Genomic DNA, 27,566 nt, shown 5'->3' on the forward strand with positions numbered 1-27,566 from the left:
CAGAGGGTGGGAATCAGGGACCCGGTGCATCAGAGGGTGGGAATCAGGGACCCGGTGTGTCAGAGGGAGGGAACCAGTGTCCTGGTGTGTCAGAGGGAGGGTGGGAACCAGGGTCCAGTGTGTCAGAAGGAGGGAATCAGGGACCCGGTGTGTCAGAGGGAGGGAACCAGTGTCCTGGTGTGTCAGAGGGAGGGTGGGAACCAGGGTCCGGTATGTCAGAGGGTGGGATACAGCATCCGGTGAACCAATTGACAAACCATCCAGATTTCTGAACAACAAGATCACAGGTTCTCTATGTTTTACTGTTCACTCTGTTACTTCAGTTCAACACTCAGCACTTCCTTCATCTGTAAAGTTTCATGTGGTACAAACCAAGTTACTTTATTTCATTCCAAACCAAACAAAGTCAGCCCAATATGAACATGGCATAATGAACAATTATAAAAATTCCACACCAACCCACAGTAGCAATTATAAACTGCAGGCATGCATAAAGACAAATCAGAGCCAAAGCTCAAAGTCTAAATAGTTATCAGAAAGACCATTGACCTGAAATATTAATTTTGTTTTTCTCTCCAAAGATTTTCTGAGCAATTACAGCATTTTCTGTTTAATTTCAGAGCATGGCTTGAACTGCCCATAACATCCATACAATATTAGACTGGCTGTACTTGCTTTGTAGAAGACATGCTTTGATCATGACATACTACACTAAATCAATTCGAAAACCTTGGACGGGTTTCCCAAAGCCATTGAAGTTTTGGCATTGATTTTACATGGAATATCGGCATTTCCCTGCCTCACTGACAGCAGCTCCGGGATTTCTGAGGATGACCATGCAAACGTGCAAGTCCATATGTGCACTTTTACTCCAATTCTGACTCCTGCTGGGAGCAGCAGTTGGGGAGATTCCACACAGTGCAGAACCTTGAAAAGCACGGAATTGCCGATGATGGAAATCTGAAATCAAACCAGAAAATGGCGGAAACACGCTGCAGGTCAGGCAGCATCTGTGGAGAGTGAAATAGTGTTAACGGTTTGGGTCAATAAACTTCATCAGAACCAGGAAAGGTGTGAAGCCAAATGTTTTTTAAGCTGCATCAAAGGTGAAGAGAATGGGGAGAACAGAAGGTGTGTGATGGGGGGGGGGGGGGAGGTGTTTAGGCCAAAAAGAGGCTGAACGAGGCTAGATGTAGCCACACCAAAGGAGGATGACTGGTGATAGACTGCTAATTACAGCTGGAGTGGAATTTGAAGATGAATGAGAGGGGAAAACAATGAAGGAACAGCATCTCATCTCCTGGTGGGCACATTACAGCTCTCAGGACTCCAGACTGATTTCAACAATTGCAGATAACCCTCCCTTCCAGTTTGTGTGGAATTGGACGGTCTAAGGCAAGGTCATTCACCTGTAGCATTAACTCAGTTTTTCTCTCTCCACAGATGCTGCCTGACCTGTAGAGTATTTCTCAGTTTTCAATCCAGGTGGACATCCTGGGCCAGACTCAAGCTGGCAGTGAGCTCTTTCTCATTAATTTCAGTGAATTTGGAGTCACAAACAAGGGGACATAACTGCAAGACAAGGGGCCAATCATTTAAAACTGAGGTGCATAGAAATTTCTTCTCTTGGAGGGTGGTGAACCTCTGGAATTCTCTGCCCCGAGGGTGGTGGAGGCCGGAACATTGAATGCATTTAAGGTGGAGATAGATGTATATTTGAAAGATCGAGGAGTTGAGAATTGTGGGGAACTGGCAGAGGAGAAGAGTTGAGGCTGGTGTATCATACTGAATGGCAGGGCAGGGTTGAGGGGTCTGGTGACCTGCTCCTGTGCTTTTCATATGTTCTTGTGACTGTGAGGAACCTTACTGAGTATTAGTTAATGTAACACTTTAAGTTATATCTCACTGTTTTCAAGTGTTTTACTATTTAACTATGCACAATACTGAGTTTGATGGTCCAGGCTAAGCCCAGAACCTTCACCCATTTCATGAGCAGACCTCCTCTCCCTCTTCTCAGACATCACCATGGCACTGGAAGACCTTTCACTTCGCACAACATCACCCCGAGGGCCACCACTGGCTTCCCACCACAGTTCGTGGCCGTCTAGGTGGCGCCAAGCATGTCAAACCTTACTTGGGAACCAAAGAACAGGTTGCTTCTTCTCTCAGCTGGCTTGGCTGCAGATCCCGCCAGCTCTTTCTTCCCCAATTTTTGTTTTGTCTCTCTGAGTTCTAAGTGCTGCACCTTCCTTGTATTTCCCCTCCCAGTCCTGGTAAACCAGTATGGAAGGTGACTCAGGCTGGGAGCCTTTCGTGGCCTATCTATCTCACATCTCACTAACAAATCACACACGTTCTAATGGACTTTAAGGTGCTTTCAGAAACAAACACTGAGGGGCTGCTCCCACTTGTGGAATTTTGACATCCTCCATAAACTGAGATAAAAATCTTACCGCACCAAATGTACTTGTAAAGTTTTCCCCTGTCAATCTGCCACCCATCCTTCACCTAACTTGCAGCTTGTTCTAAAACTCTCTGGTTATCAGTGATTCTGCACTGAATTCCTATAAAGGTTGAAAAACATAAGGTTCCAGCCTGTTATACCAACTCTTCATCCAGGACTGTCTCCTCGATCACAGATACTCCCTTTTTCCCCTCTAACCTCTTCTACTGTCAGTGCACAAGTGCTTATTTTCCAATTCAATAAGCTTGCTGTCTTCTACTTGCTTTTAACAAGGCAACTATTCCAGTTAGCAATCTTTAGTGTCCCAACACAGTGTCAAGTTCCTGTCAAGGCTTTTGGTTTCACTGTAAGAGGGGAGCGCTGATGAAGGATCTTTGACCTGAAATGTTAACTGTCTTTACACAGCGGTGTCATGGGTAGATGGGGTGGTGAAGAAGGCATTTGGCACTCTGGCCTTAATCAGTCAGGACACTGAGTATAGGAGTTGGGAAGTTATGTTGCAATTGTATAGGACCTTGGTGAGGCCGCACTTGGAGCATTGTGTACAGATTTGGTCACCTTATTATAGGAAAGATGTTATTAAACTAGAAAGACTGCAGAAAAGATTTACCAGGATGTTGCCTGGACTTAGGGGCCTGAGTTACAAGGAGAGGTTGCGTAGACTAGGACTTTATTCCCTGGAACATAGGAGATTGAGGGGTGACCTGATAGAGGTATATAAGATCATGAGGGGCATAGACAGGTGAAAGCACATAGTCTTTTTCCCAGGGAGCAGGTGCTAAAAACAAGAGGGCACAGGTTTAAGATCAGAGGCAAGAGATTTAAAAGGGATATCAGGAGCAGCTTCTTCACACAAAGGGTGCTGTGTATTTGGAATGAGCTGCCAGAAGTAGTGGTTGAGACAGGCACATTAGCAACATTTAAAAGCCATCTAGATAAGTACATGGATAAGAGGTTTAGAGGGCTATGAGCCAAACACGGGCAGATGGGACTAGCTCACTGGGCAACACAGTCGACATGGACGAGTTGGGAAGAAGGGACTGTTTCTGTGCTGTATGACTCTATGAGGTACTGCCTGATGTGTCCAACATTCTCTGTTCTTATCTCAGACAGAAATTTGATTTTCAGAGCATTCCAAAGCGTTGGGCAGCCGAAGGCACGGTTGGAAGCGGTAGAATGAAAGAAACTGGGAGGTTATGTCCAGGATGACAGAATTGGAGGAGCAGGGTTAAGAAGTTGCAGCAAATACAGTAACTACAATGTACAAAAGCTGCCATGGTTTTTCTGAGACACACACATCCCCCCACACACACACATCCCCCCCACACACACACACACACACAATTTATTGAAAAAAAACAGGCCATTTCAACAAAAAAACTCTACTGTCCACTTAATTGCACAAGGTTTTTGAAAGCCATCCTCTCGCTATTTAACTTGAACAACCAAACAGAAAGCTTGAGGCTGAGGGAGACGGTGGCACAAACCAGGTGGCACAAACCAGGTGGCACAGATCAGGCACTGATATATCCAGGACACCACACAATGTCACAGTACACTGATCTCAGTGAAGAATATATCATATTCAAGCCAAACTTCTGGAAAATGATGAGATCTGAAGGGAAAATGATGAGATCTGAAGGGAAAATGTTAATCAAAGCAGTAACCAACACTAAGGGGATTCTTATTGACAAATATATAATTCTTTTGATTTTGGATATTTTCATTAATGAGTCAAAAAGGCAACAAGAAAACATTTCTGAAAGACATTCTGAGGGACAGGTGAGTTAACTTAAAAGTTAGGTTTGAGTACCCTGTGTAACTTCCATTATAATTTAGGCAGTTGTGACAAGCTCCAAGATGTTGGGGTCTGTTCACTCCCACCTGAACCGACTTTTCACCTCTACCTCTAGAAGCAAAAACACTGAGAACCTACATGAATGAGATTTCTTGGAGGACTTGGTTTAACATGGGCTTCTTTCATCTTGTGAGTTTAACAAACAAGCTTCTTACTGAATCAGTAAGCCATTTTCCTTTTGATTTGAATATAAGTGGACACACACTCAGGAACCAGAGATCTACTGACCCTCTCCAACTGTTCCTGTAAGCATTCTCTCATGGATTCAGGGCAGTTATCAAGCTTGCTCTTCAACTCAGAGTAACTCGCTTGCAGCCTCTCTACTTTTTCTTTCTGAGTTTTCAAATGTGCTTTTTCCTGAAAAGCAGAGCACAGAGATAACAAAAAAAAGGAAAGGTGACTTAAAATGAGACCATGCACACAGCAGGTACCATGCTCGCTTCCGAAGGTAGCAACACACTGAATCGCCCTGTGTGTGGGTTGGGTGGGAGGGTCTGAGGAGAAGGCAAGGTGTGTCTCTCCTGTCTGTACCCAAGCATGCTAGTGAAGTACGTGTTTCATTGGAAGAAAGGGAAGGCTGATCAGTCCCCTGAATCCGTTCCAACATTCAATTGTTGGAAGCTGGTTATTTATCAGGGTCATTTAACCATCACTTAATCACATACAGTGATATTCTTCAATCACATTCAAAACAAAAACTCAGCTTTGCAACTTTCAATTGCATTTTGGTTTCAACAGCTTTTTGGGGAAGAGATTTCAAACCTCCACATCTTCTGTGCAAGCAAAGTGTTTCCCAATCTTCCTACTGAGAGGACCAGCTTTAACTTTGAGGATGTGCCTGCTCGATCCAGGCTCCCACACAAAGAGGAAGTAGTTTCTCGCTATCAAATCCTGAAATCATTTTAATGCCTTGATCAAATTGCTCTTTAGTCTTCTGTCCCAAAGGGGAGCAGAGTAACTTGCTCTTCCAACACCACAATGCCACCAAAGTTAACCAGCAAATGCATGCAGAACTGAGACAGCGTACACAGCATGGAACCAAAGACTAGCAGCATGTGCATGGTTTATGAACTCCTGTAGGAATAAATTATGGCAAAGCACAGAAGGACTTAAAGGGTTTTCTTTGGAATAAAACGTAACATTAAAAAGAGGAATAAAACACTTGGCATTCAAGATTTTTTAATATATTGATTCAAGGGATATGGGCTTCACAGACTGAGCCAGCATTTAATTGCCCATCCCTAGTTGCCTTTGAGAAGGTGGTGGTGAGCTGCCTTCTTGAACTGCTGCAGTCCTTGAGGTGTGGGTATACACACAATTCTCTTAGGGAGGGAGTTCCAAGGCTTTGACCCAGCAATGGTGAAGGAACAGCGATATATTTCCAAGTCAGGATGGTGTGTCTATTTGTAATTGCAATGGCTGTGCAAGAATTTGCATCTATAAAGGACCCTGGCTTTTGAAAGAACTCCCAACGTGGAGTGGGAGAAAAGTTATCACTGAATGAAAGGAGTTGATGTTAGTGTAGATGACCAATCAGCAGGTGAAGGAGATGGTCAGCTCCCAGGGACGATGGATCAGGCACAGGGTAGTCTTTGAATGAGATGATGTTTACAGGGGGTGGGAGATGGGACAAGGGAATAAATCTGGACAATGAGCATTTCCAAACAGCTCAAAAATCCACAGCAGTTTTTCACTAATGGAGAGGATTAACCAACAATTTTAAGCAAGGAGTGTAAACACACAACCTAGTGAGAACTGAAGTGCCAAACACTTTGACTAATAAAATAATCTCAATTAGGGAGTAAAGTGTATTGCTGTGTGGGCATGAAACAGCTGGTGATTAGAAACTGAAAGAAGGCCAAATCCACTTGTCACTGCACGCTGATCTTCCCTGTCTTGCACAAGGTGGGATTCTTTCACTGAAATTCCTCCTTTCTCTTTAATGCCAAGCAGCTCTATCCATTCCTCTTTATCCCCCTCACTCTAGCACACTGTACAAGACTTTCCACAATCCCCATTGGCAACCATGCCTTCAGATACCTACATCCCATCCACTTGAATTTAACATAGAACATAGAACAGTACAGCACAGGAACAGGCCCTTCGGCACACGACTTCTGTGCCGAACATGATGCCGAATTAAACTACATCTCTTCTGCCTATACATGATTCATATCCCTCCATTCCCTGCATATCCATATGTCTATCTAACAGCTTCTTAAAAGCCACTAATGTATCTGCTTCCACCGCCACCCCTGGCAGCCTGTTCCAGGCACCCACCACTCTCTGTGTAAAATAAGCTTGCCCCACACATCCCCCTTTAAACTTTCCCCCTTTCACCTTAAATGCATGTCCTCTGGAACTTGATATTTCTACCCTGGGAAAATGATTTTGATTGTCTACTCTACCTGTGCCTCTCATAACTTCATAAACTCCCCTCAGCCTCTGAAGCTCCAGAGAAAACAACCCAAGTTTGCCAACCTTTCCTTATAGTACATACCCTCTAATCCAGGCAGCATCCTGGTGAACCTCTTCTGCACCCTCTCCAAAGCCTCTACATCCTTCCTGTAATGGGGCGACCAGAACAGCACACAATATTCCAAGTGCAACCTAACCAGTTTTATACAGCTGCACCATGACTTCCTTACCCTTATATTCAATGCCCCAACCAATGAAGGCAAGCATGCCATATGCCTCCTTTACCACCCTATCTACTTGTGTGGCCACTTTAAGTGAACTGTGGACTCGGACCCCACGACCCCACTGCACATCAATGTTGTTAAGAGTCCTGCCATTAACTGTATAATTTCCCAAATGGGATATGGATATCTAAATCAGGAAGATCTGACACAATCCAATAATCACAGACCGGGAGCCTAATTCTATCATCAGCCTTCAGAAACTATCATCTCCTCAAATAACTGGTTTGCTCAGATCATTGAATCAAATCTTTGCCTTTTGAGTTCCTTACCACATAACCTTGCTCACTTTTCATTATCGATAGGATTGTATTCAACTCTGTTTGAAATCACACCTGTAACTTTGCTCGACCTTAAGACAGACCGCGGTATGTACACACACACTTGCACTAGGCTCACACACATGCTTGTGCACACATACATGCAGACGCACTCACTAATATGAACACTAATGCACACATCCAGGCAAACAGGCATATAAAAATTGAGTAACACTTTCCAAATGATTGGGAAGGAGTAGGTAAAGGAAGGAGTGCAGTCTTCTATCATTTTTATCTGGCCTCAGACATTTCAAGGTGGTTCATAGACTGGAAATACATCTGAGATACCATCATAGTTGTTACAACAGTCAATTCGCATACAGCAAGATGCCACAAATAGCAATGATATAATGATCAGATGATATGTTTTGGTGATGCTGGTTTAGGGATAAATTGGACAACTGGAGAAGTTCCTCTTCTTTGAATGTTGCTAAGGGACCACTTTTGTTCACCAGGTTGGAAAGACTTGGTTTAATGTTTCCGTCTTTAAGACAGCTTTCCTGACAAGCCAGTACTGTAGTGTCAGCCTGCACACAGGTTTCATGATCCAGAGTGGAACTCAAAAAGAGTTTTTTCAAGAGTAAACATAACCTCCATATCTCAGATTGTGGGCAGAATCAGGACTTATTTCACTGGAAGCCACAGTCTTGCCCCTCACTAATTTTACCAGCCAGTACCTCAGAGCTAAGATGCTATCACTCAGAATTTGGTTGCGTACAAGAACATGATAGGACACCTGGTTGAGTGGTTCCTCAACAACAACCTCTTGCTCAATGTCAGTAAAACTAAAGAACTGATTATTAACTTCAGGAAGGGGAAGGAGGCAAACATGGGCCAGTCGGCATTGGTGGATCAGTGGTGGAGAGAGTCAGCAGCTTTAAATTCCTGGGCATTAACATATCAGATGACCTGTCCTGGGCCCAGCACATAGATACAATCACAAGGAAGGCATGTCAGCGTCTTTACTTTCTTATAAAGTTAAGAAGGTTCAGCATGTCACCGAACACTCTAATAAGCTTCTACAGAAGTACTGTTGAAAGTAACCTGACTGGTTGCATCATGATCTGGTATGGCAATTCGAATGTGTAGGAACATATGAAGCTACAGAGAGTAGTGGACTCAGCCCAATTCATCACAGGCACATCCCTCCCCACCACAGGTAGTATCTACAGGAGGCGCTACCTCAAGAAGGCAGCATCCATCATCAAAGATCCCCACCATCCGGGCCATGCCATCTTCTCACAGCTACCATTGAGCAGGAGGTACAGAAGCCGGAAGTCCCTCACCACCTGGTTCAAGAACACCTACTTCCCTTCAACCATTCGGTTCTTGAACCAACCAGCACAACCCAGTATACTCAGTACCTCAGTATAGCAACACTATGACTACTTTGCACCACAATGGACTTTTATTTTGTTCTAGTTGTGTTCTTTCTTGTAAAGATTGTGTATAATTTATGCTTAATTTATGTTTGTCTTGTGAATGTTGTGTATCTGATGCTATGTGCTTGTGATGCTGTAAGTTTTTCATTGCACCTGTGCATACATGCATTGTGCATATGACAATAAACTTGACTTTGACAATGGTTGTAACCAGAATGTCCTGATTGTGTTAACAGGAGGCAGGGAAGGTGTGTGCGAGGATGGAAAGGTTATCTTGGAATATCCAAGAGAATACAGGAGCAGTGCTTCCAGTCCAAAGATGTTGAACACCAGACCCTGTGGTGGAAAGATGAAGTGCAACCTTGCACTGGGATCTGACTGGAACATTACAGGTGGTCAAGGACAGAGAGCTCAGAGGTAGACGGGCACAGTTTCTGGTTTCCCTCGGATATCTAGTAAGCCTTTGGTTTCCTCAAGTTCCATTATCAACTGCCTCCCCCCACCCCACTTTAGAGCACATCATCATTGCCCTCCCCCATCCATCACTTTCACCAATTCCCACCCTGATTTAAAAATTACCCAGCACAAACACAGATCATAGATAGACCTCAGAGACATACAGCACAGAAACAGGCCCTTCAGCCCACCGAGTCCATGCCAGTCATCAACCACCCACTTACGTTAACCCCATTTTATTCTTCCCCCAGTCTCATCAACTTCCCCCAGATTCTACCACTCACCTGAACATTAGGGGTAATCTACAGCGGCCAATTAACCTACCAACCTGCACCTTTGGGATGAGAGAGAAAACGGGAGCATCCGGGGGAAACCCAAACAGTCACAGGAAGAACGTGCAAACTCTGCACAGACAGCATCTGGGGTCAGGATTGAACCTGGATCTTTGGCACTATGTGGCAGTGGCTTTACCCACTGCACCACTGTGTCACCAACCAGAAGTGCTGGTACGTTTTTATCTCCCCACAGACAAAATCTTCTTCATTGCCAGTGTTTCCAGTATTTTCTGTACAACTATAACTAACTAAGCATAGACTACATCCTTATTTCCCCAAGAAAATCCTTCTTAGGGAATTTCCTCCACTTGACCTGGATCTTTGGCTATTCAATTTATAAACTATCATTAGAAATGCTGTTAATTCATTGAGCTAAGTGGATAAAGCCACAAAAGGCAGTGAGACCTTCAGCTACATCTTAAATGGGATCTTTATCTGACAATGTCCACCTGCAGAAGAAAATAAATGCAGTACCTCACAGAACAATTCTTTCCAATCATTCCTACCTTTGCCTTTTCGGATGTAACACTGGCCTCTAGGTCAGTTAGCTTTTTGTGTAGTTGCTCAAGCACATCCTTCTCGTATTGGACATGTGACATCTCCGAATCCTGCTCCCCTTCCAACAAAGCTCGCTCCATCTCCATCTGTAAAACACCACACACAAGGTTTATTTCCCTTTCTGAATGACACTGTGTAGCTGGAAAGTCAGGGGTGGGGAAACACTGAGTGGGCACATTTCACAAATCTGGTGATAAGGGGCAGTGCGTAACATTCCCTAAGCAAGTAATGTTCAATGTTCACCAGCGTTATCCCATTAAACTACAACTGATTCTGACCCTTGGATAATTCCCACTGCTCAAATTTTCAGATGTCTTTCATTCCTCAGATCTTAGTGAAATACAGCATGGAAACAGGCCCTTTGGCCCTCTGAGTTCATGCTGTCAATCACCCATTTTTTCACTAATCCTCCTGCACTAATCCCATTTTATTTTCCCCGTATTTCCCCCTCAACTCCCCCCAGACTCTACCACTCACCCATACACTTTACAGTGGCCAATTAACCTACCAACCCACATCTTTGGGATGTGGGAGGAAACCAGAGCAAGCCAGGGGAAATTCACATAGTCACAGGGAGAACATGCAAACTCCACACAAACAGTGCTGGATGTCAAGATTGAACCTGTGTATATTAAAAAAAAATTCCCACATCAGGACTTCACATTTCTTGTAGATGATTTATTTCCAGTATAATTCACTGGACCAGCTACTTGGATGTCAGATCTGACATACAAGGAGTGCTTGAGTAAACTAGGCTTCTATTGTCTAGAGTTTAAAGGAATGAGTGATGATCTTATTGGGACATACAGATTTTTACAGGGATCAACAGGCTGAAATACAGAGAGGATGTTTTCACTGGCTGGGGAGTCTAGGACCAGGGGTCCCAGTCTCAAGATAAGCAGCGGGCTGTTTGGGGTTGGGGTGAGAAGAAATTACCCTCATAGTTGAGAAGTATCTAGATGAGCACTTGAATCACCAAGGCAAAGAAGGTTACAGGCCAAGTGCTGGAAAATGGGATTAGTGTGGTGGGATAATTGATGGTCGGCATGGACACAGTGGGCCAAAGGACCCGTTTCTGTGCTGTAGGACTCTATGACCCTATTTCTTCATCCAGAGGATGGTGAACCTGTGGAATTCTCTACCCTGGATTGCTGTGGAGGCTCAGTCTTTGATAGATTTCTGGATATTAAGGGAGTTGAGGAATGTGAGGAAAGCACTGGAAAAAGGTGCTGAGATGGACAATTATAAACGACCTGCTTGTCTTCTACACTCTATTTTCCATTGTGATTTGTCAATATACAAATGCCTCAGAAATCCTTTCCCTATTCTGTTGAGCTTTTCTACCTCAACCTGCCAACCTTTAAAGTTTCTAACGTAACAAAAACTTTTTTTTATATAAATTTTACTTCACCATCAGATAAAATGGTAGACCAGCGGGGGGTTTGACCCATCATGCCCCAGCAATTTCCATATAGCTTTGAAAAACTTCTTTTTGTGCAAGTTTAACATTTCAACTTGACTTTTATGGCTTTAAGATACTTCTCCTGGTCTTTTTCCTTGAGACCACAGTCTGTCTAAACCTTGGCCTTGAAGCTGGTTTGGCACATGCCAGTTCACTGAAGGTTGATCCAACCATAGATGGGCTTGCAGTCCCAGGGAATGGACAGTATGGAACTTCATGGAGACACAAGAGACTGCAGATGCTGGAATCTGGAGAAGCACACAAAATGCTGGAGGAACTCAGTAGGTCAGGCAAGGAAGTGGATAGTTGACTTTTCAGGTTGAGACGTCGACTGTCAATTTCCCTTCATAGATGCTTCCTGACTTGCTGAGTTCCTCCAGCACTTTGTGTGTTGCTTCATGGAGTGTTTCCCTGGTCAACGTTTCTTCATCAGACATAAAAGGACTTTCTTGTATTCATTTCTTGGGCATCACTAGCAAACCCAGTACTTACGAGAGAGTGGTGGTGAGCTGCCTCCTTAAAACGCTGCAGTCCCTCTGGTGAAGAGGCTCCTGCAGTGTTATTGGAGAGGGAGGTCTAGGGTTTAGACCCAGTGACAAGAAGGACATGTGATATATTTACAAATCAGATTGGTATGAAGCTGCAGGTGATGGTGCTCCCTTATGCTAGTTTCTCTCATCCTATGTACTGGCCATCTCCCCTCTCCACTCTCAGTCCTGATGCAGGGTTTCAACCTAAAATGTCGACAATTCCTTTCTTCCCACAGATGCTGCTGGACCTACTGAGTTCCTCTAAAAATAACTCTCACCTCTTGTGAAGATTCTTCCATCTGATTGTCCAGCTCTTTGATCTTCAGGTTAATCTCTTCCACGTTGTTTAGAATGGCCATGCATTCTTCATCCAACTGGGTGATTTGTTCCTTTATGTTCCTCTCTGCCAATATCTTGTCCTCCTGAAAGTACAAATCAAATGGATTTATTGACCAACACCTACATCAATCAACTGCAACTGAACAAGTTGGCAGTGAAGTAAGATGCTTTGAGTACCCTCGTGCTCACTGTGGAATGAACACTATTGGGTAGCATAAGGTCTATCAATTAGAACACAGAACAGTACAGCACAGGAACAGGCCCTTCGGCACTCAATGCTGTGCCTAATTAATTAAACTAATGACACCTAATCCCTTCTGTCTGCACATGATTCATATTCCCCCATTCTCTGCACATTCATGTACCTATCTTAGAGCCTCTTAAACACGTCTATCGTATCTGCCTCCACTGCCACCCCTGGCAGTGCATTCCAGGCACCCACCACTCTGTGTAAAAAAAAATTGCCCCGTACATTTCCTTTGAACTTTCTCCCTCTCATCTTAAATGCATGCACTCTAGTATTAGACATATTGACCCTCGGAAAAAGATATTCTATCTATGCCTTGCAACCCCTATCAAGTCTCCCCTCAGCCTCTACCAGTCCAGGGAAAACAACCCTAGTTTGTCCAACATCTCCTTATAACCCAAACAGCACCCTGGTAAACCTCTTCTGCACCCTCTACATGACCGCCACATCTTTCTATAATGGGGTGACCAGAATTAAATGCAATACTCCAGATGCACCTAACCAGAGTTTTATAAAGCTGCAACATAATTCCCTGACTTGAATTTAATGCCACAACTAATAAAGGCAAGCATGCCGTATGCCTTCTTTATTACCCTATCAACCTGTGCAGCACTTTTAGGGAACTATGGACTTGGACCCCAAATACCAATCCAATTCTGTCTGTAATTGCTGGAGATTCAGCCCACACTCACTGGGTAAATGGTTGTGGAACAGGTGTGACATGTTAGCTGTGGATCAATGGGTGGTGTCTTTAAGTCCCATTGAGGAGCAGCTACACTGTTAGATGAGGTGCTGTGAGCTCCCTTAGAAATTCCATGGCATTATTTCAAAGAAACCCAGTGTCCTGGCAAACATTTCTCTCTCAACTCCACAACCAAGTGTCTGGGCTTGTCACCTTGCTGTTAGTGGGCTCCAACTTCTGTATTTCCCACATTACATAATTCGAGAGTTTTTTTTTGCATTTGCGGAAGACAACCAGACGAGAAAATGTGGGGTAGATGCTGACAGCGAAGAGTAACAGGGGGACCTCAGGAACACACGCTGAAGGTTACGGGTGAAGTCCATGTTGGTTGAGAAAACACCTGAAGCATTTTCCCATGAGGAACAGAGGGGGTGTGGATATGGAGGGGAGGGCGCGGCAGGAGGAGGAGAGGGTGAAGGGGAGGGAGAAGGAGCGAGTGGAGGAGACGGAGGGGAAGGTGGAGAAGCTGGAGGAGGGAAGGGAGAGGGAGGAGGCGGAGATGGAGGAGGAGTAGGGTGAAAGAGGAGATGAAGATGGAGGAGGAGGGGGAAGGTGGAGGAGGAGGAGGGGGGATAAGGGACTGCTGGCGGTAATGGAATTAGAGGGATGGAAGAAGGAAGGCAAAGGGAAGGGTGTGAGGGGTGAAGAAGGTTCAGAGCGGAGATGGTGGAGGGGTGCATGTGATGGAAGAGGTGCAGGGAATGGAGGGTGTGGAGGGGAGGACATGCAGGAGGAGAGGAGCTTTGCTGTGGAGACATTGACCCCAAGGTCCCTGCTCTGAAGACCTGTATAGCCCACACTGGGACAGCTGCTTGGGACCAGGACAGCTGGAGGAGACCAACAGTGCCTTCCCACATGGAAGCGATGGTCACCCAGGTCAGCCCACCCCTGGAACCCTCGACAAGGCAGCCTCTGAAAGCTTAGAGTGCTCTCTCCGAAGGTCAGGCAGCCTATATCACTGCTGTGGAACTGCAGCCTCAGTGCAGTGGTAACACAATCACTTTCAGGATGTACCTTTCCACTCCAACCCCTCTCACCTCTCACTGCGGCCAGAGCAGACACCTTATCCACTGATCCACAACGGGACTGCCCGATTACTCTACATCAACGTCAAGTCAGTTGAGTTCATTGTCATGTGCACAGGTACAGTGAGGTACAGTAAAAAAAACTTGCTTGCAGCAGCATCACAGGCATGTAGGTACAGACATAAATTATACAAGAGAGAAAAACTGTGCAAAAGCAAGACATTAGTGCAAAAAAAAGGCACAATCAGAGCCAGGTCCATGGCAGGGCAAGAGGTGTTCCATTGCTGAAGAAGGGTTAGGGTTGTGTAGGGCAGTTCAAGATTCTATTGATTGTAGGAAAGTAGCTGTTCCTGACTCAGTGGTGTGGGACTTCAGGCCTCTGTACCTCCTACCTACGGTAGCAGCAAGAAGAGGACAGGCCCGGATGGTGGGAATCCTTGATGATAGATGTTGCCTTCTTGAGGCAGGGCCTCCTGTAGATGCTGTTAATGGTGGGGAGGGCCATGCACGTGATGGACCGGGCTGCGTCTGCTACTCTCTGCATGGTTATTTGCTGAGTCCATCCCTCCTCCCCTGGGACAGATAAGTTGAAGGAGATATAGTTGGGTTAAGTTGAAGCCCTGAAACAACAGGGCCAGGAAAATGGAAGCAGCCAGACAAACATGAGCAGCAAGGAGGGGTGTGTTAGGGCTGGGGGGTCACTAACTGTGGGCTGCCCACCACTCTATGTAGGTCACAGGTGGGCTGGCTAGACTTGTCTGGAGCACTGTGGAATTAGCTGCTGATTGTCGCTTGAGGACACGCGAGAGAGCGAGTGAGAGAGAGTGGAGAGAGTGCGAGAGCGAGAGCGAGAGAGCAAGAGAGCGAGAGAGCAAGAGAGCGAGAGAGAGAGAGAGCAAGAGAGAGAGAGAGCAAGAGAGAGAGCAAGAGAGCAAGAGCAAGAGAGAGCAAGAGAGAGAGAGCAAGAGAGAGAGAGAGAGCGAGAGAGAGAGCAAGAGAGAGAGAGCAAGAGAGAGAGAGAGCAAGAGAGAGAGAGCAAGAGAGAGAGAGAGAGCAAGAGAGAGAGAGCGAGCAAGAGAGAGAGAGCGAGCAAGAGAGAGAGAGCGAGCAAGAGAGAGAGCGAGAGCTGGCAGTTGAGATGGAAGAGGAGAAAATATTATAAAAGGAGCACTGGGAAAGATGTGAGTGACAGCAAATAGTTGATACTTCAGAGTACTGAGAAAAGTTTAGAGTGGGATTGGGAAGGCCAAACAGGAGCATAAATACAGAGACAGGAAACAGAATTCTGTTGTCCTTGTTCTGTTGGAGATGAATGTCAACGATGGAATGAGTCAGGCAGGGCAAGGAATGTCCGTTGTAGATTAATGTCCCGGCATGCCAGTTGAATTATCTTTGGGAGTGAGGGAAGTTCCCCCGCTGCCATTCAGAAAGCACTGACTGTAGTCTGGAGGATTCTGCATTTGTTGATCATTTTGAAAATGAAGTCTACAGGGGAAGTTCAGTAACTCCCCTGCTACTGTGTCCTGTCAGCACTCGAGAGAAGCTCGCTGTCACGGTAAGGGGAGGAAGTACCCCCAAGACCCACAGGACTGTGCAGACATGCTTGTTTTAAAAACTGTACATGAAAGGCTGGGGCTGTTGACACCTAGAACCACATGCATAACGTCACATTTCTCATGCCTGAGGGGAAATGCTGCAGATGCTGTTTTGCCAGACTGTGGCGTATCACATTTTAGCCTGTTTTAGATCATCACAATCCCTGTCTTCCTTCCGGACACTGTTTATTTCTATGCATGGTATCGTTACTCAAACTTCCCAATCACCCTGTCAAAGCCACACTACTGCTTTCAAAAGGGGAATGTCAAATGATAAACTACTTTACAGCCTCAGTCCAGGAAAGTGTCTCCAGAACTTTAGACCTCAGAGGCAAAATTCCCAGCAACTCAACATTCAGTTGCTCAAATCCACCAGTCACTTTAGTTGAAAAACAGCAAGTGTGCCAAGTATTACATCCAAAATTCTTTTTCAGGGAATCACAGAAGGAAGGAGGGGATTCAGTGCAATATGTTGCAGAAGTTATTAGAACATACAACATAGAACAGTACACCACAGGAACAGGCCCATTAGCGCAAACTAATGACACTTAATCCCCTCTGCCTACACATAGTCCACATCCCTCCATTCTCTGCATATTCATGTGCCCCTCAAACAGCTCTACCATATCTGCCTCCACCACTACCCCTGACAGGGCATTCCAGGCACCCATCACTCTGTGTGTAAAAAAAACCTGCCCACACATCCCCTTTGAACTTCCCCCTTCTTACCTTAAATGTGTACTCTCTAGCAGTAGACATTTTGACCCTGAGAAAAAGATAGCAGCTGTCTACTCTGTCTATGCCTCTCAATTTTATAAAATTCTATCAGATCTCTCCTTAGCATCCGACGTTCCAGAGAAAACAACCCTAGTTTGTCTAAACTCCCCTTATAGCACATGCCTTCTAATCCAGGCAGCATCCAGGTAAAGCTTTTCTGCACCCTCTCCAAAGCTCCACATCCTTCCTATAATAGGGTGAACAAAATTGAATGCAATACTCCAGATGTGCCTAACCAGAGTTTTATAAAGCTGCAGGCTGCAGAGGTTATTCCCACTTTTACGCCCTTTCCACAGAGCAATGCAAATCTCCCCTTCATGAGCACATATTCCATTCCCATCCATGTCAATACCTCACTCTCTTCTGCAGCAATGTAATTTGTATTAAAAACATTCACCCGCTCTTTTGGATTCCTTGCCAATGCTGTGAAATGTGTCCCCTGTGGTTCCCAACACTGCTGTCACAACAGTCTCCCCCTCTATTGTAACATCATTTTAACGGCAAGAAATTTTGTTCACACAGCTCCAAAAAAATAAACTGGCCAGAAAAAAAATTGGAGGTTTTGTTTCTTCACACAACAACTCAGTCTTCCTAATCCTGGCAAGATTTAAAAAAAAACTGTGGATGCTGGAAATCTCAAATAAGAACACAAAATGCTAGAAAAACTCAGCATCATTTGCTCTGCAACCCTTTGTTAGAATTGGGCTGCAGACAAATCTGACAAAGGGTCACAGCCCCAGAACATTGACTGTTTCTCTCTCCAGAGATGCTGCCTGACCTGCTGAGTGTTTCCAGCATTTTCTGTTTCCCTAACCTTGTTTCCCCTGTAACTGTGTTATTTAAAGGGCCAACGCTTAGAGTTATGCAGCATGGAAACAGGCCCTTTGGCCCATCGAGTCCACTCTGACCATCAAACACCCACCTACATATCCCTTTTTATTCTCCTCACATTTACCATTGATTTCTCAGATTCTATCACCCCCATACACACTAGGAGCAGCCAATTAACCTACTGACCTGGACGTTTTTGGATGTGGGAGGAAACTGGAGTATCTGGGAAAACCCACAGAGAGAACATGCAAACTCCACACAGACAGTACCTGACATCAGGATCGAACTCGAGTCCTTGGAGTTGTGAGACAGCGGCTCTAATGTCTGCACCACTGTGTTGCATTCTCTGCCCTCACTGAGACCTCCAACCCTCTGCGACCTCAAACAGAGACTCACATGTGTGCCAATGGCCTAGGTCAGGGTCAATTCTAGCTTCCTAACCCCAGGACCATTACAGGCTGCTGCTGACGATCTCTACCACATCTCACTCCACACTTAGGGAGAGACCTACAATTTGCTCAGCCCTCAGGAGCAGGCAGAGAAGCCATGAACAGTGACCTACATCGCAGACTTCTTCAAAGTGCCGGTGTTCGTAGACTTCTCTGACGTCCTGAAAGACTCCTGTCCTTGCACAAAGCACACATCTCCTTCCGAGGTGTCTCTCACCAACTGACAGCATTCTCCCCTCACTGTAGCATCCATTCCTTCAACAACAACACTCACTCTAGTGGAGGGCGTGACATAGAACAGGAGAGCACAGGAACAGGCCCTTCAGCCCCATGTCTCTGCTGACCATGATGCCAATTTAAACTGCACATCTGCCTGCACATAGTCTACATCTCTCCATTCCCTGCCTGTTCATATGCCATCTAAATGCCTGTTAAACATTACCAGCCTATCTGCTTCCACCGGTGCCCCTGGCAGCCCGTTCCAGGCACCTACCACTCTCTGTGTAAAAAAACTTTCCTCGTAAATCTCCTTTAAACTTTCCCACTCTCACCTTCAACCTATGCCCTCTGGTATTTGACATTTCCCTTGGAAAAAGACAACGTTCTTTGCATTGTGTACGTTACTTTAAGAACCGGATGCAAACATTGCATCTGTGGAACTACCTGCTGACAGTGCAGAACACTGCAATGTATCAATGGGGATAATGCAAGTTTCAGCACAGCATCACACAGGGAACCTGATAACACCATTCTGTGAACCTCGCCATGGAAACACTCACTCTTGAAGCAAATTTCATCATGTTAGAATGCCCCACAAAGCTGCTTTAATGCCAAGAAAAGCAGACAGCAAATCCTAGGGATGTATCTTTTATCCTTCCTTGCTCTTACAAATGCCTCATCCTCTGTCTGCTTAACCTTCAGCTGCCGTGTTTCACTCAGGGCTCGGGAACCACACCTGGGATCTATAGCGTGACAATCTTTACTTTCTACTGAATGGCTGGCAATGAATACAATAGGCTGAACTGCCTCATCTGTGCAGTAGACACCTGTGGTTGTATGGGGTGGAGGAAACAACACTTTGTTTCAGAACACCGAGTACTGCATTACCGCCTTCAAACTCCGAGACCTGGGACACTCAACGCCTCCCTTTGCAACTGGATCCTTGATTTCCTGACCAAAAAACATCAATCAGTAAGGATAGGCAACATGTCCGCCATGATTATTCTCAACACTGCATCCTCAGTCCTCTACTCTGCTCCCTATACACTCACTACTGTGTGGCCAGATTCTGCTCTAACACCATCTACAGGTTTGCAGATGATACCACCACAGTGGGCTGTATCTCAAATGACAATGAGTTGGACTTGTGACATCGTGTCATGACAACCACTTTTCCCTTAATTTCAGCAAAACAAAGGAGCTGGTTATTGACTTCAGGAGGGGGAGTGGTGCACACGCTCCTGTCTACATCAATGGTGGTGAGGTCAAAAGGGTTGAGACTTCAAATTCCTAGGAGTGAACATCACCAATAGCCTGTCCTGGTCCAACCACGTAGATGCCACAGCCAAGAAAGCTCACCAGCACCTCTACTTCCTCAGGAGGCTAAAGAAGTTTAGCATGTCCCCTTTGACACTCACCAATTTTTATCGGTGCACCATAGAACGCATCCTATCTGGATGCATCACGGCTTGGTATGGCAACTGCTCTGCCTGTGACCGCAAGAAACTGCAGAGTTGTGGACACAGTTCAGCACATCTTGGAAACCAGCCTCCCCTCAATGGACTCTGTCTATACTTCCCGCTGCCTCGGTAAAGCAGCGAACAGAATCAAAGACCTCACCCACCCCGGACATTTTTTCTTCTCCCCCTTCCCATCAGGCTAAAGATACAAAAGCCTGAAAGCACGTCCCACCAGGCTCAAGACTGTTACAAGACTATTGAATGGTCTCCTGGTACAATAAGATGGACTCTTGACCTCACAAATCTACCTCCTTATGACCCTGCACCTTATTGTCTACCTGCACTGAACTTTCTTTATAACTGTAACATTCACATTCTGTTATATTCTCAGCATTCAACACCATCATCCCCTCAGTACTAATCACCAAGCTTCAAAACCTGGGCCTCTGTACCTCCCTCTGCAACTGGATCCTCCACTTCCTTATTGGGAGACCACAGTCAGTGCAAATTGGTAGTAACATCTCCTCCTCACTGACAATCAACACAGGCATACTGCAAGGATGCGTGCTTAGCCCACTGCTCTACACTCTCTACACTCATGACAATCACACCACTGTTGTTGGCAGAATTTCAGATGGCAATGAGGAGGCAGATAGATGGTTGAGTGGTGTCGCAACAACAATCTCGCACTCAGCATCAGCAAGACCAAGGAATTGATTGTGGACTTCAGGAAGGGGAAGTCAGGAGAACACACACCAGTCCTCATTGAGGGGTCAGCCGGGGTAAGGGTGAGCAGCTTCAAGTTCCTAGGTGTCAACATCTCAGAGGATCTATCTTGGACCAAACACTATGATGCGATCATGAAGAAGGCATGCCAGTGGCTCTACTTCATTAGGAGTTTTAGGAGATTTGGTACGTCACCAAAGACTCTTGCAAATTTACACAGATGTACAGAGGAAAGCATTCTGACTGGTTGCATCACCTCCTGGTATGGAGGCTCCAATGTGCAGGATCGAAAGAGGCTTCAGAGGGTTGTAGACTCAGCCAGCTCCATCACGGGCACAACCCTCCCTGCCATCGAGGACATCTTCAAGAAGCAGTGCCCCAAGATGGCGGCATCCATCATTAAGGACCCTCACCACCCGGGACATGTCCTGTTCACGTTACTACCATTGGGGAGGAGGTATAGGACCTGAAGACCCACACTCAATGTTTCAGGAACAGCTTCTTCCCCTCCGTCATCAAGCTTCTGTATGGTCCATGAACACGACCTCATTATTCCACTTTTGCACTATTTATTTAATTTTTGTAACTTATAGTAATTTTCATGTCTTTGTGTCTTGCACTGTACTGCTGCCACAAAACAACACATTTCATGACATATGTCAGTGATAATAAACCTGATTCTGATTTTATTCTGCATTCTGTTATTGTTTTACCTTGTACTACCTCAATGAACTGTTGTAAAGATCTGTATGAACTGTATGCAAGACAGGTTTTTCATTGTACATGTGACGATAATAAACCAATTTACTCTCAGCAGCCACTTGGCACTGTTACAATGAGACCCAAAGCAATTTCGAGGAACAATAGCTCATCGTCTGTCTGGACATGTTGTAGGCTGCACGACTGAGTATCGAATTCCCCAGCTTTAAATCACAAGCTTTTTCTTTCTGTTTGTAAGAGAACTGGCCTTTTTTGCCTGCCATTGATTTTTTTGGTGCATAGTCAAACTACATAACATTACACAGCTGATACAACATTAGCAACATTGGACAGGAAAATAAGCTCAGTCTTATTTCACTCTGTCAGAGAAATTCCCATCTTCCATTTCCCTCTACAAATGTTGCTCGACCTGCTGAGTTCCTCCAGCAGATTGTTTTTTGACCCCCTAGCTCTAGATTCTTCCACAAAAGGAAACATTCTCTCCATATTCACCCTGCCAAGGACCCTCAGGATTTTATCTGTCTCAACAAGTTGTGTGTCACTCTTCTAAACTCCAGCAAATACAAGCTGAACCTGCCCAACATTTCTTCAGAAGCACTTGTCTAATGACCCTTCCCTACACTGCTTCCAACCCATTAAGTAAACAGATTGGTACTCCACATGGTGTTCCAGTGGTCTCACCCAAGCCCTGTATAACTAGAGTATAACCTCCCCACTTTTGTACTCAATCCCCCCACTAACAAACAATAACATTCTGGAAACACAAGAGATGGCAGATGATGTAATCTAGAACAGCACACAAGATTCTGGGGGAACTCAGCGGGTCAGGCTGCATCTGTGGAGGGAAATGAACAGTTGACATTTCAGGTTGATACCCTTGATCTGGACTGAAAGATAGAGGGGAGATCGTCAGTACAAAGAGGTGGAGGGAAGGGGTGGAGCAAGAGCTGGCAGGTGATCAGTGGAACCAGATGAGGGAGGTGATAAGGCAGATGGAGGAGGGGAGAGTGGGAATGGCGACAAGAGGCTGGGAGGTGAGAGGTGGAGGTGACAAAGGGCTGCAGATGATGGAATCTGATAGGAGGGGAAGGTGGATCACGGAAGCAAGTGAGGGAGGTGGGGAGGGCAGGTGGGAACAGTGGGGGAAGAGGACATTCTTTCAGCTTTCATGATTACTGGCTATTCCTGCATACAAGCCTTTTGCAAACCATGCACTTGGACACTAGTTCCTCTGTACCTTGGTCTGTAGTCTCTCACCAGTTAGACAATGTGCTTCATTCACCCCCATTACTATCCACTTACTCTGTCCACATTCCCTTTGTTCCCTGTGTGTGAATCTGAGGCCATCCAAAGACCTCTTCCCCATGTCCCACCTCGTAGGCCACACACAAGGCCTTCTGCACCGCCCCCCCCTTCCCCCCACGCCTGCTGCTCCACTCTGCTCCCCAATTAAGTTCCACTTCTTAGTTAAAGCTCTGGAGATACAAGAGACTGCAGGTGCTGGAATGTGGAGCAACACACGAAGGAGCTGGAGGAACTCAGTGGGTCAGGCAGCATCTGTGGAGGGAAATGGACAGTCGACGTTTTGGGTTGAGACCCTTCATCTGGACTGAAAGAAAGAGGGGAGGTAACTGGTATAAAAAGGTCGAGGGAAGGGGTGGAGCAAGAGTTGGCAGGTGATAGGTGGATCCAGTTGAGGGGAGTGAAGCACATGATCGAAGAGCTGGAGAGCAGCATAGATCACAGGAAGGGGCATATTGTTGAAGATCTGGATCACCCGCCAGCTCTTGCTCCACCCCTCCCTTCTGTCTTTCAGTCCAGATTAAGGGTCTTGACCCAAAATGTCAACAATCCATTTCCCTCCATAGATGCTGCCTGACCCACTGAGTTCCTCTGGCTCCTTTGTGAGTTGATTTAGTTAAAGTTCTCATTGTTTTCAGATCGTTAACCCAGTCTCCTCCAGACCCACCACCCTCTGATGTGCCTTCGCACCTCCATTTGTGGCTTTCTCATCAGCCTCCCATTTGACCTATCGTTCCCTGTCTGCCCTTCCTTCTGTTGGCAAAGTCCTACACTGCACTCTCTCCCTACACCCCTGGCTCTCCATGACTCTTTCCTTCTCTAAAGTACACCCTAAAACCCACCACTGACCAAACTACATCATCTGCCTCAATGATTCCTCATGTGCCTGGAGCTTTGTTTGATAATGAACATTCCTGCAAAGCGTTTTGAATCATTTTTCCACATTGAAAGCACCTTGCTAATGGAATGCATCTGTTCAGGCCCACAGAAGTGAGACTGGGCAGGGGGGAAGGTTGCTAACTGGCTGTCATCCATACAAGCATTTATGTAAGGCACGGACCACCAGACTCAAGGACAGCTTCTATCCCACTGTTACCAAACTCTTGAATGGACCTCCCATATACTAAAGATGAACTCTTGATCTCACTGTCTACCTCGTCATGGCTCTTGTACTTTATTTGTCTACCTGCACTGCACTTTCTCTGCAAATGTAACACTGTATTCTACATTCTGTTTTTCTTTTTACTACCTCAATGTACTTATGTATAGCATGATCTGTCTGGATGGCACACAAACAAAGTTTTTCATGGTATCTCAGTACATGCGACAATAATAAACCAATACCCCAGCAAACAATTTGGATGAGAATGTACAAGGCATGGTTAGTAAGTTTGCAGATGACACTAAAATAAGTGGCATTGGAGACAGTGAAGAAAGTTATCAAGAATTACTAGGGGATCTTGATCAGCTGGGTAAGTGGGCCAAGGAATGGCAAATGGCTTTCAATCCAGATAAGTGCGAGGTGTTGCATTTTGGGAAGTCATTCCAGGGTAGGTCATTCACAGTGAAAGTTAGGGCCCTGGGGAGTGCTGCAGAACAGAAGGATCTGGGAGTACGAGTATATAGTTCCCTGAAAGTGGCGTCACAAGTATACAGGGTGGTGAAGAAGGCATTTTGGCACGTTATCCTTCATCAGTCAGGGCATTGATTATAGAAGTTGAGATGTTATGTTGCAGTTTTAGAAGACTTTGGTGAGGCTACACCTGGAGTATTGTGCATAGTTTTGGTCGCCCTGTTATAGGATATTATTGAGCCGAAAAGAGTTACGAGAATGTTGCCAGGACTCGAGGGCCTGAGGTATAGGGGGAGGTTGGGCAGGCTAGGACTTTATTTCTTGGAGGGGTGACCTTATAGAAATGTATAAAATCAAGAGGCATAGATAGGGTGAATGTATGCAGTTTTTTCCCAGGGAAAGAGAATCAAAAACAAGAGGGCATAGGTTTAAGTTGAGAGGGGGAAAGATTTAAAAGGAACATGAGGGGCAACTTCTTCACCCAGGGGGTGGTGTGTATATCGAATGAGCTGCCAGAGAAAGTAGTAGAGGTGGGTTCAATAACAACATTTAAAAGACACTTGGACAGGTACATGGATAGGGAAGGTTTAGAGGGACATGGGCCAAATGCAGGCCCCTGGAACTGGCTTAGATGGGCATGTTGGTCGGCATGGACGAGTTGGGCTGAAGGGCCTGTTTCCACACTGTGTTGCACTATGAATCCCTGACAAGCGAAGACTAACGTCGCCCCTCTTATTCTAAGGTGACCCCTCATGCATGCTAGGGATGTAGCTGAGGCTGCCTCTAATGCTAGCCTCTCTACTCCATACTGTGTAAACAGTGCTGAATCGCTCAGCTCTGAAGGGGAAAAACTCACCATGTTACCCGTATCCATGGGACCTCCTTCCCCAACATCACCAAACAGACACAACCTCTCTGCCAGATCATTCTGCCGGTGTGGCGGCTTCGGAGAGTAGGACGAAGTGGAAACAGTTGGATACTTGGGGGGAGTTTCAGCTGCACTGGAAGATGATGGGTGCAGAGGTCGCCCCACCTGTGTGCGGTTTAGTTCCACACATCCGCTTGGGTCCATGCAACCAGAATTCCTCCTTGACCTTCTGCCGGACGGACTGAAGTCGAACACGGAGGAGGTGCAGGGTGAGGCTCTCGCCATCGCCCTGGGATCGCTCTCACTGCCACTGCGGCCGTTGGACTCCAGGTGTGGCGAGCACCCTCTGCTCTGGGACAGCGAGAGTTTGTGCAGCTCTTCCCCAATCTTCTCAATGCTGCTCACCGCGGCCCCAGTTGTGCCACCGTCCGTCTTGTTGTACTCCGAGCAAAGGTTCAGGATCGTTTCTAAGCGCTGCCGTTCCTGCAAAGCAAGAAGGTGAAGGTCAGTGAGATGCTTCACTGGATTGACAGGAACTTGGCCTTTTCATAGGGTTACACAGCACCGAAACAGCCCCTTCAGCCCATCTCGTCCATACCGACTAAGGTGCCTTCCTCAGCTAGTCCCATTTGCTCATATTTCACCCATTTCCCTCTAAACCTTTCCTATGTACCTGTTCGTGTCTTTTAAATGTTGTTATGGAATGAGCTACCACTTCCTCTGGCAGCTCGTTCCATATACCCACCACCCTGTGTGTGAAAAAGTTACCCCTCAGGTCCCCTTTAAATCTTTCCCTCTCACCTTAAACCTGTGCCCTCTATTGGTACTGGTTTATTATTGGTAATTGGTTTATTACTGTCACATGTACCGAGATACAGTGAAAAGCTTCTGTTTGCATGCTATCCAGGCAGATCATGCCACACACAAGTACATTGAGCTAGTAAAAAGAAAACCAGAGTGCAAAATATAGAGTTACAGAGAAAGTACAGTGCAGGTAGACAAAATAGAGCGCAAGGGACACAACGAGGTAGATCAAGAGATCAAGAGTTCGTTTTTCAGCATATGAGAGATCTGTTGAAGAGTCTAATAACAGTGGGATAGAAGCTGTCCTCTAGTCTGGTGGTACACGTTCTCAGGCTTTTGTATCTTCTGCCTGATGGGAGAGGGGAGAAGAGAGAATGACGGGGATGGGAGGGGTCCTCAATTATGTTGGTTGCTTTCCTGAGGCAGCGGGAATTGTAGATGGAGTCTCAAAATAATGGGTCTGCCAGTCAGGACAGAGATGAGGAGAAATTACTTCATCCAGAGGGTGCTAAGTGTTTGGAATTCTATCCAAAAAAGTCTGCCACCTTTACCTGGTTAGAGCTGCATATTGACTTCAAACCCACACAATGTCTTTTGAATTGTTTGAGCAAACCACTCAGTAGGTCAGCAGATGCAGTTTTTGCACCACTGCTAATATCTCTAGAACAATTATTAATTAAAGAAATAAATCAGCGGCCAACAAAATATTGTTGAATTCAAGCCCTCTGGTGCTGAGACTGAAGGGTTTGAGTTAGGAGGAGGGCCTGGATAGGCTGGGACTATTTTCACTGGAGCAAAGGAGGCTGAGGGGTGATGTTATAGAGGTTTATAAAATCACGAGGGACATGGATAAGGTGAATGCACACAGTCTATTCCCAGGGTAGGGGAGTCTAAAACTAGAGGGCACAGGTAGAAGGTGAGAGGGGAGAGATTTAAAGGGGACATGAGGGGCAAGTTTTTCCACACAGAGGGTGGTAGGTTTATGGAACGAGCTACCAGAGGAAGTGGTGAAGGCAAGTGTTTAAAGACTGGTACATGGATAGGAAAGGTTTAGAGTTGAGCCAAAGGGCCTGTTACTGTGCTGTATAACTCTATGACTGCAGTCCAATCAGAGAGAAACAGGGTGATGGACAAGCAAGAAGGGTGGCAGAGTGGTGCAACTGGCGGAGCTGCTATCTCGCAGCACCAGGGAGACCTGGGTTCAACCCTGAGCCCGGGTGCTGTCTGCGTGGAGCTTGCACAAGAGACTTCTGTCCCAGACACAAGGCGATGAAAACAGAAACTTTAGATGAAAGTTACTTAGCTCTTTGAGTCAGCTAGTGTATGCTTTACCCAGGATCTGAAAAGGGGAAGGCAGTCTCAGAGAATGCAATAAACAAACTGCTGGAGGAACTCAACAGCTTGGGCAGCATCAATGGAAGGAAATGGACAGTACACGTTTCAGGTTTAAAACACTTTTGGACAGGTTACATGGATAGGAAAGGTTTAGAGGGATACGGGCCAAATGCGGACAAATAGGGCCAGCTCAGGTAGGCACCTTGGTTGGCACAGACAAGTTGGGCCAAAGGGCTGTATAACTCTACAGTGCTCTATAACTTCATCTGGACTGAAAGAGCAGAGTGGAGATAGCCAGTATAAAGAGGGGAAGGTGTGTGGCAAGAGCTGGCAGGCAATAGGTGGATCCAGGAGAGGATGGGTTGATTCGTAGATGGAGTCAGGTGGGGGTGGGAAGAGTGGAGACAGCGACAGAGGCTGGGAGGTGATAGGTGGGAACAATAAATTACCAATTAATCACCACCCCCCTCACCTGGATTCACCCAGCTCT

At 45.9% G+C, this 27,566-nt stretch overlaps 1 protein-coding gene across 5 annotated transcripts in view; it reads right to left on the minus strand.

Annotated features, from left to right (window-relative positions):
- The window catches only part of phldb2b (pleckstrin homology-like domain, family B, member 2b), a 185,953-nt gene that overhangs the window by 71,623 nt on the left and 86,764 nt on the right, over positions 1 to 27,566 (minus strand). For all 5 annotated transcript variants that reach the window (XM_052013321.1, XM_052013323.1, XM_052013324.1 and 2 more), the window contains 3 exons: positions 24,926 to 25,420; positions 12,343 to 12,486; positions 10,021 to 10,158 (listed from right to left, as the gene is read on the minus strand). In XM_052013321.1, coding sequence (XP_051869281.1) covers positions 10,021 to 10,158; positions 12,343 to 12,486; positions 24,926 to 25,420 — 777 coding nt within the window. The remainder of the gene's footprint in view (positions 1 to 10,020; positions 10,159 to 12,342; positions 12,487 to 24,925; positions 25,421 to 27,566) is intronic.

Source organism: Pristis pectinata, chromosome 4, assembly GCF_009764475.1.
Source record: "Pristis pectinata isolate sPriPec2 chromosome 4, sPriPec2.1.pri, whole genome shotgun sequence".
Classification (NCBI taxonomy): Eukaryota; Metazoa; Chordata; class Chondrichthyes; order Rhinopristiformes; family Pristidae; genus Pristis; species Pristis pectinata.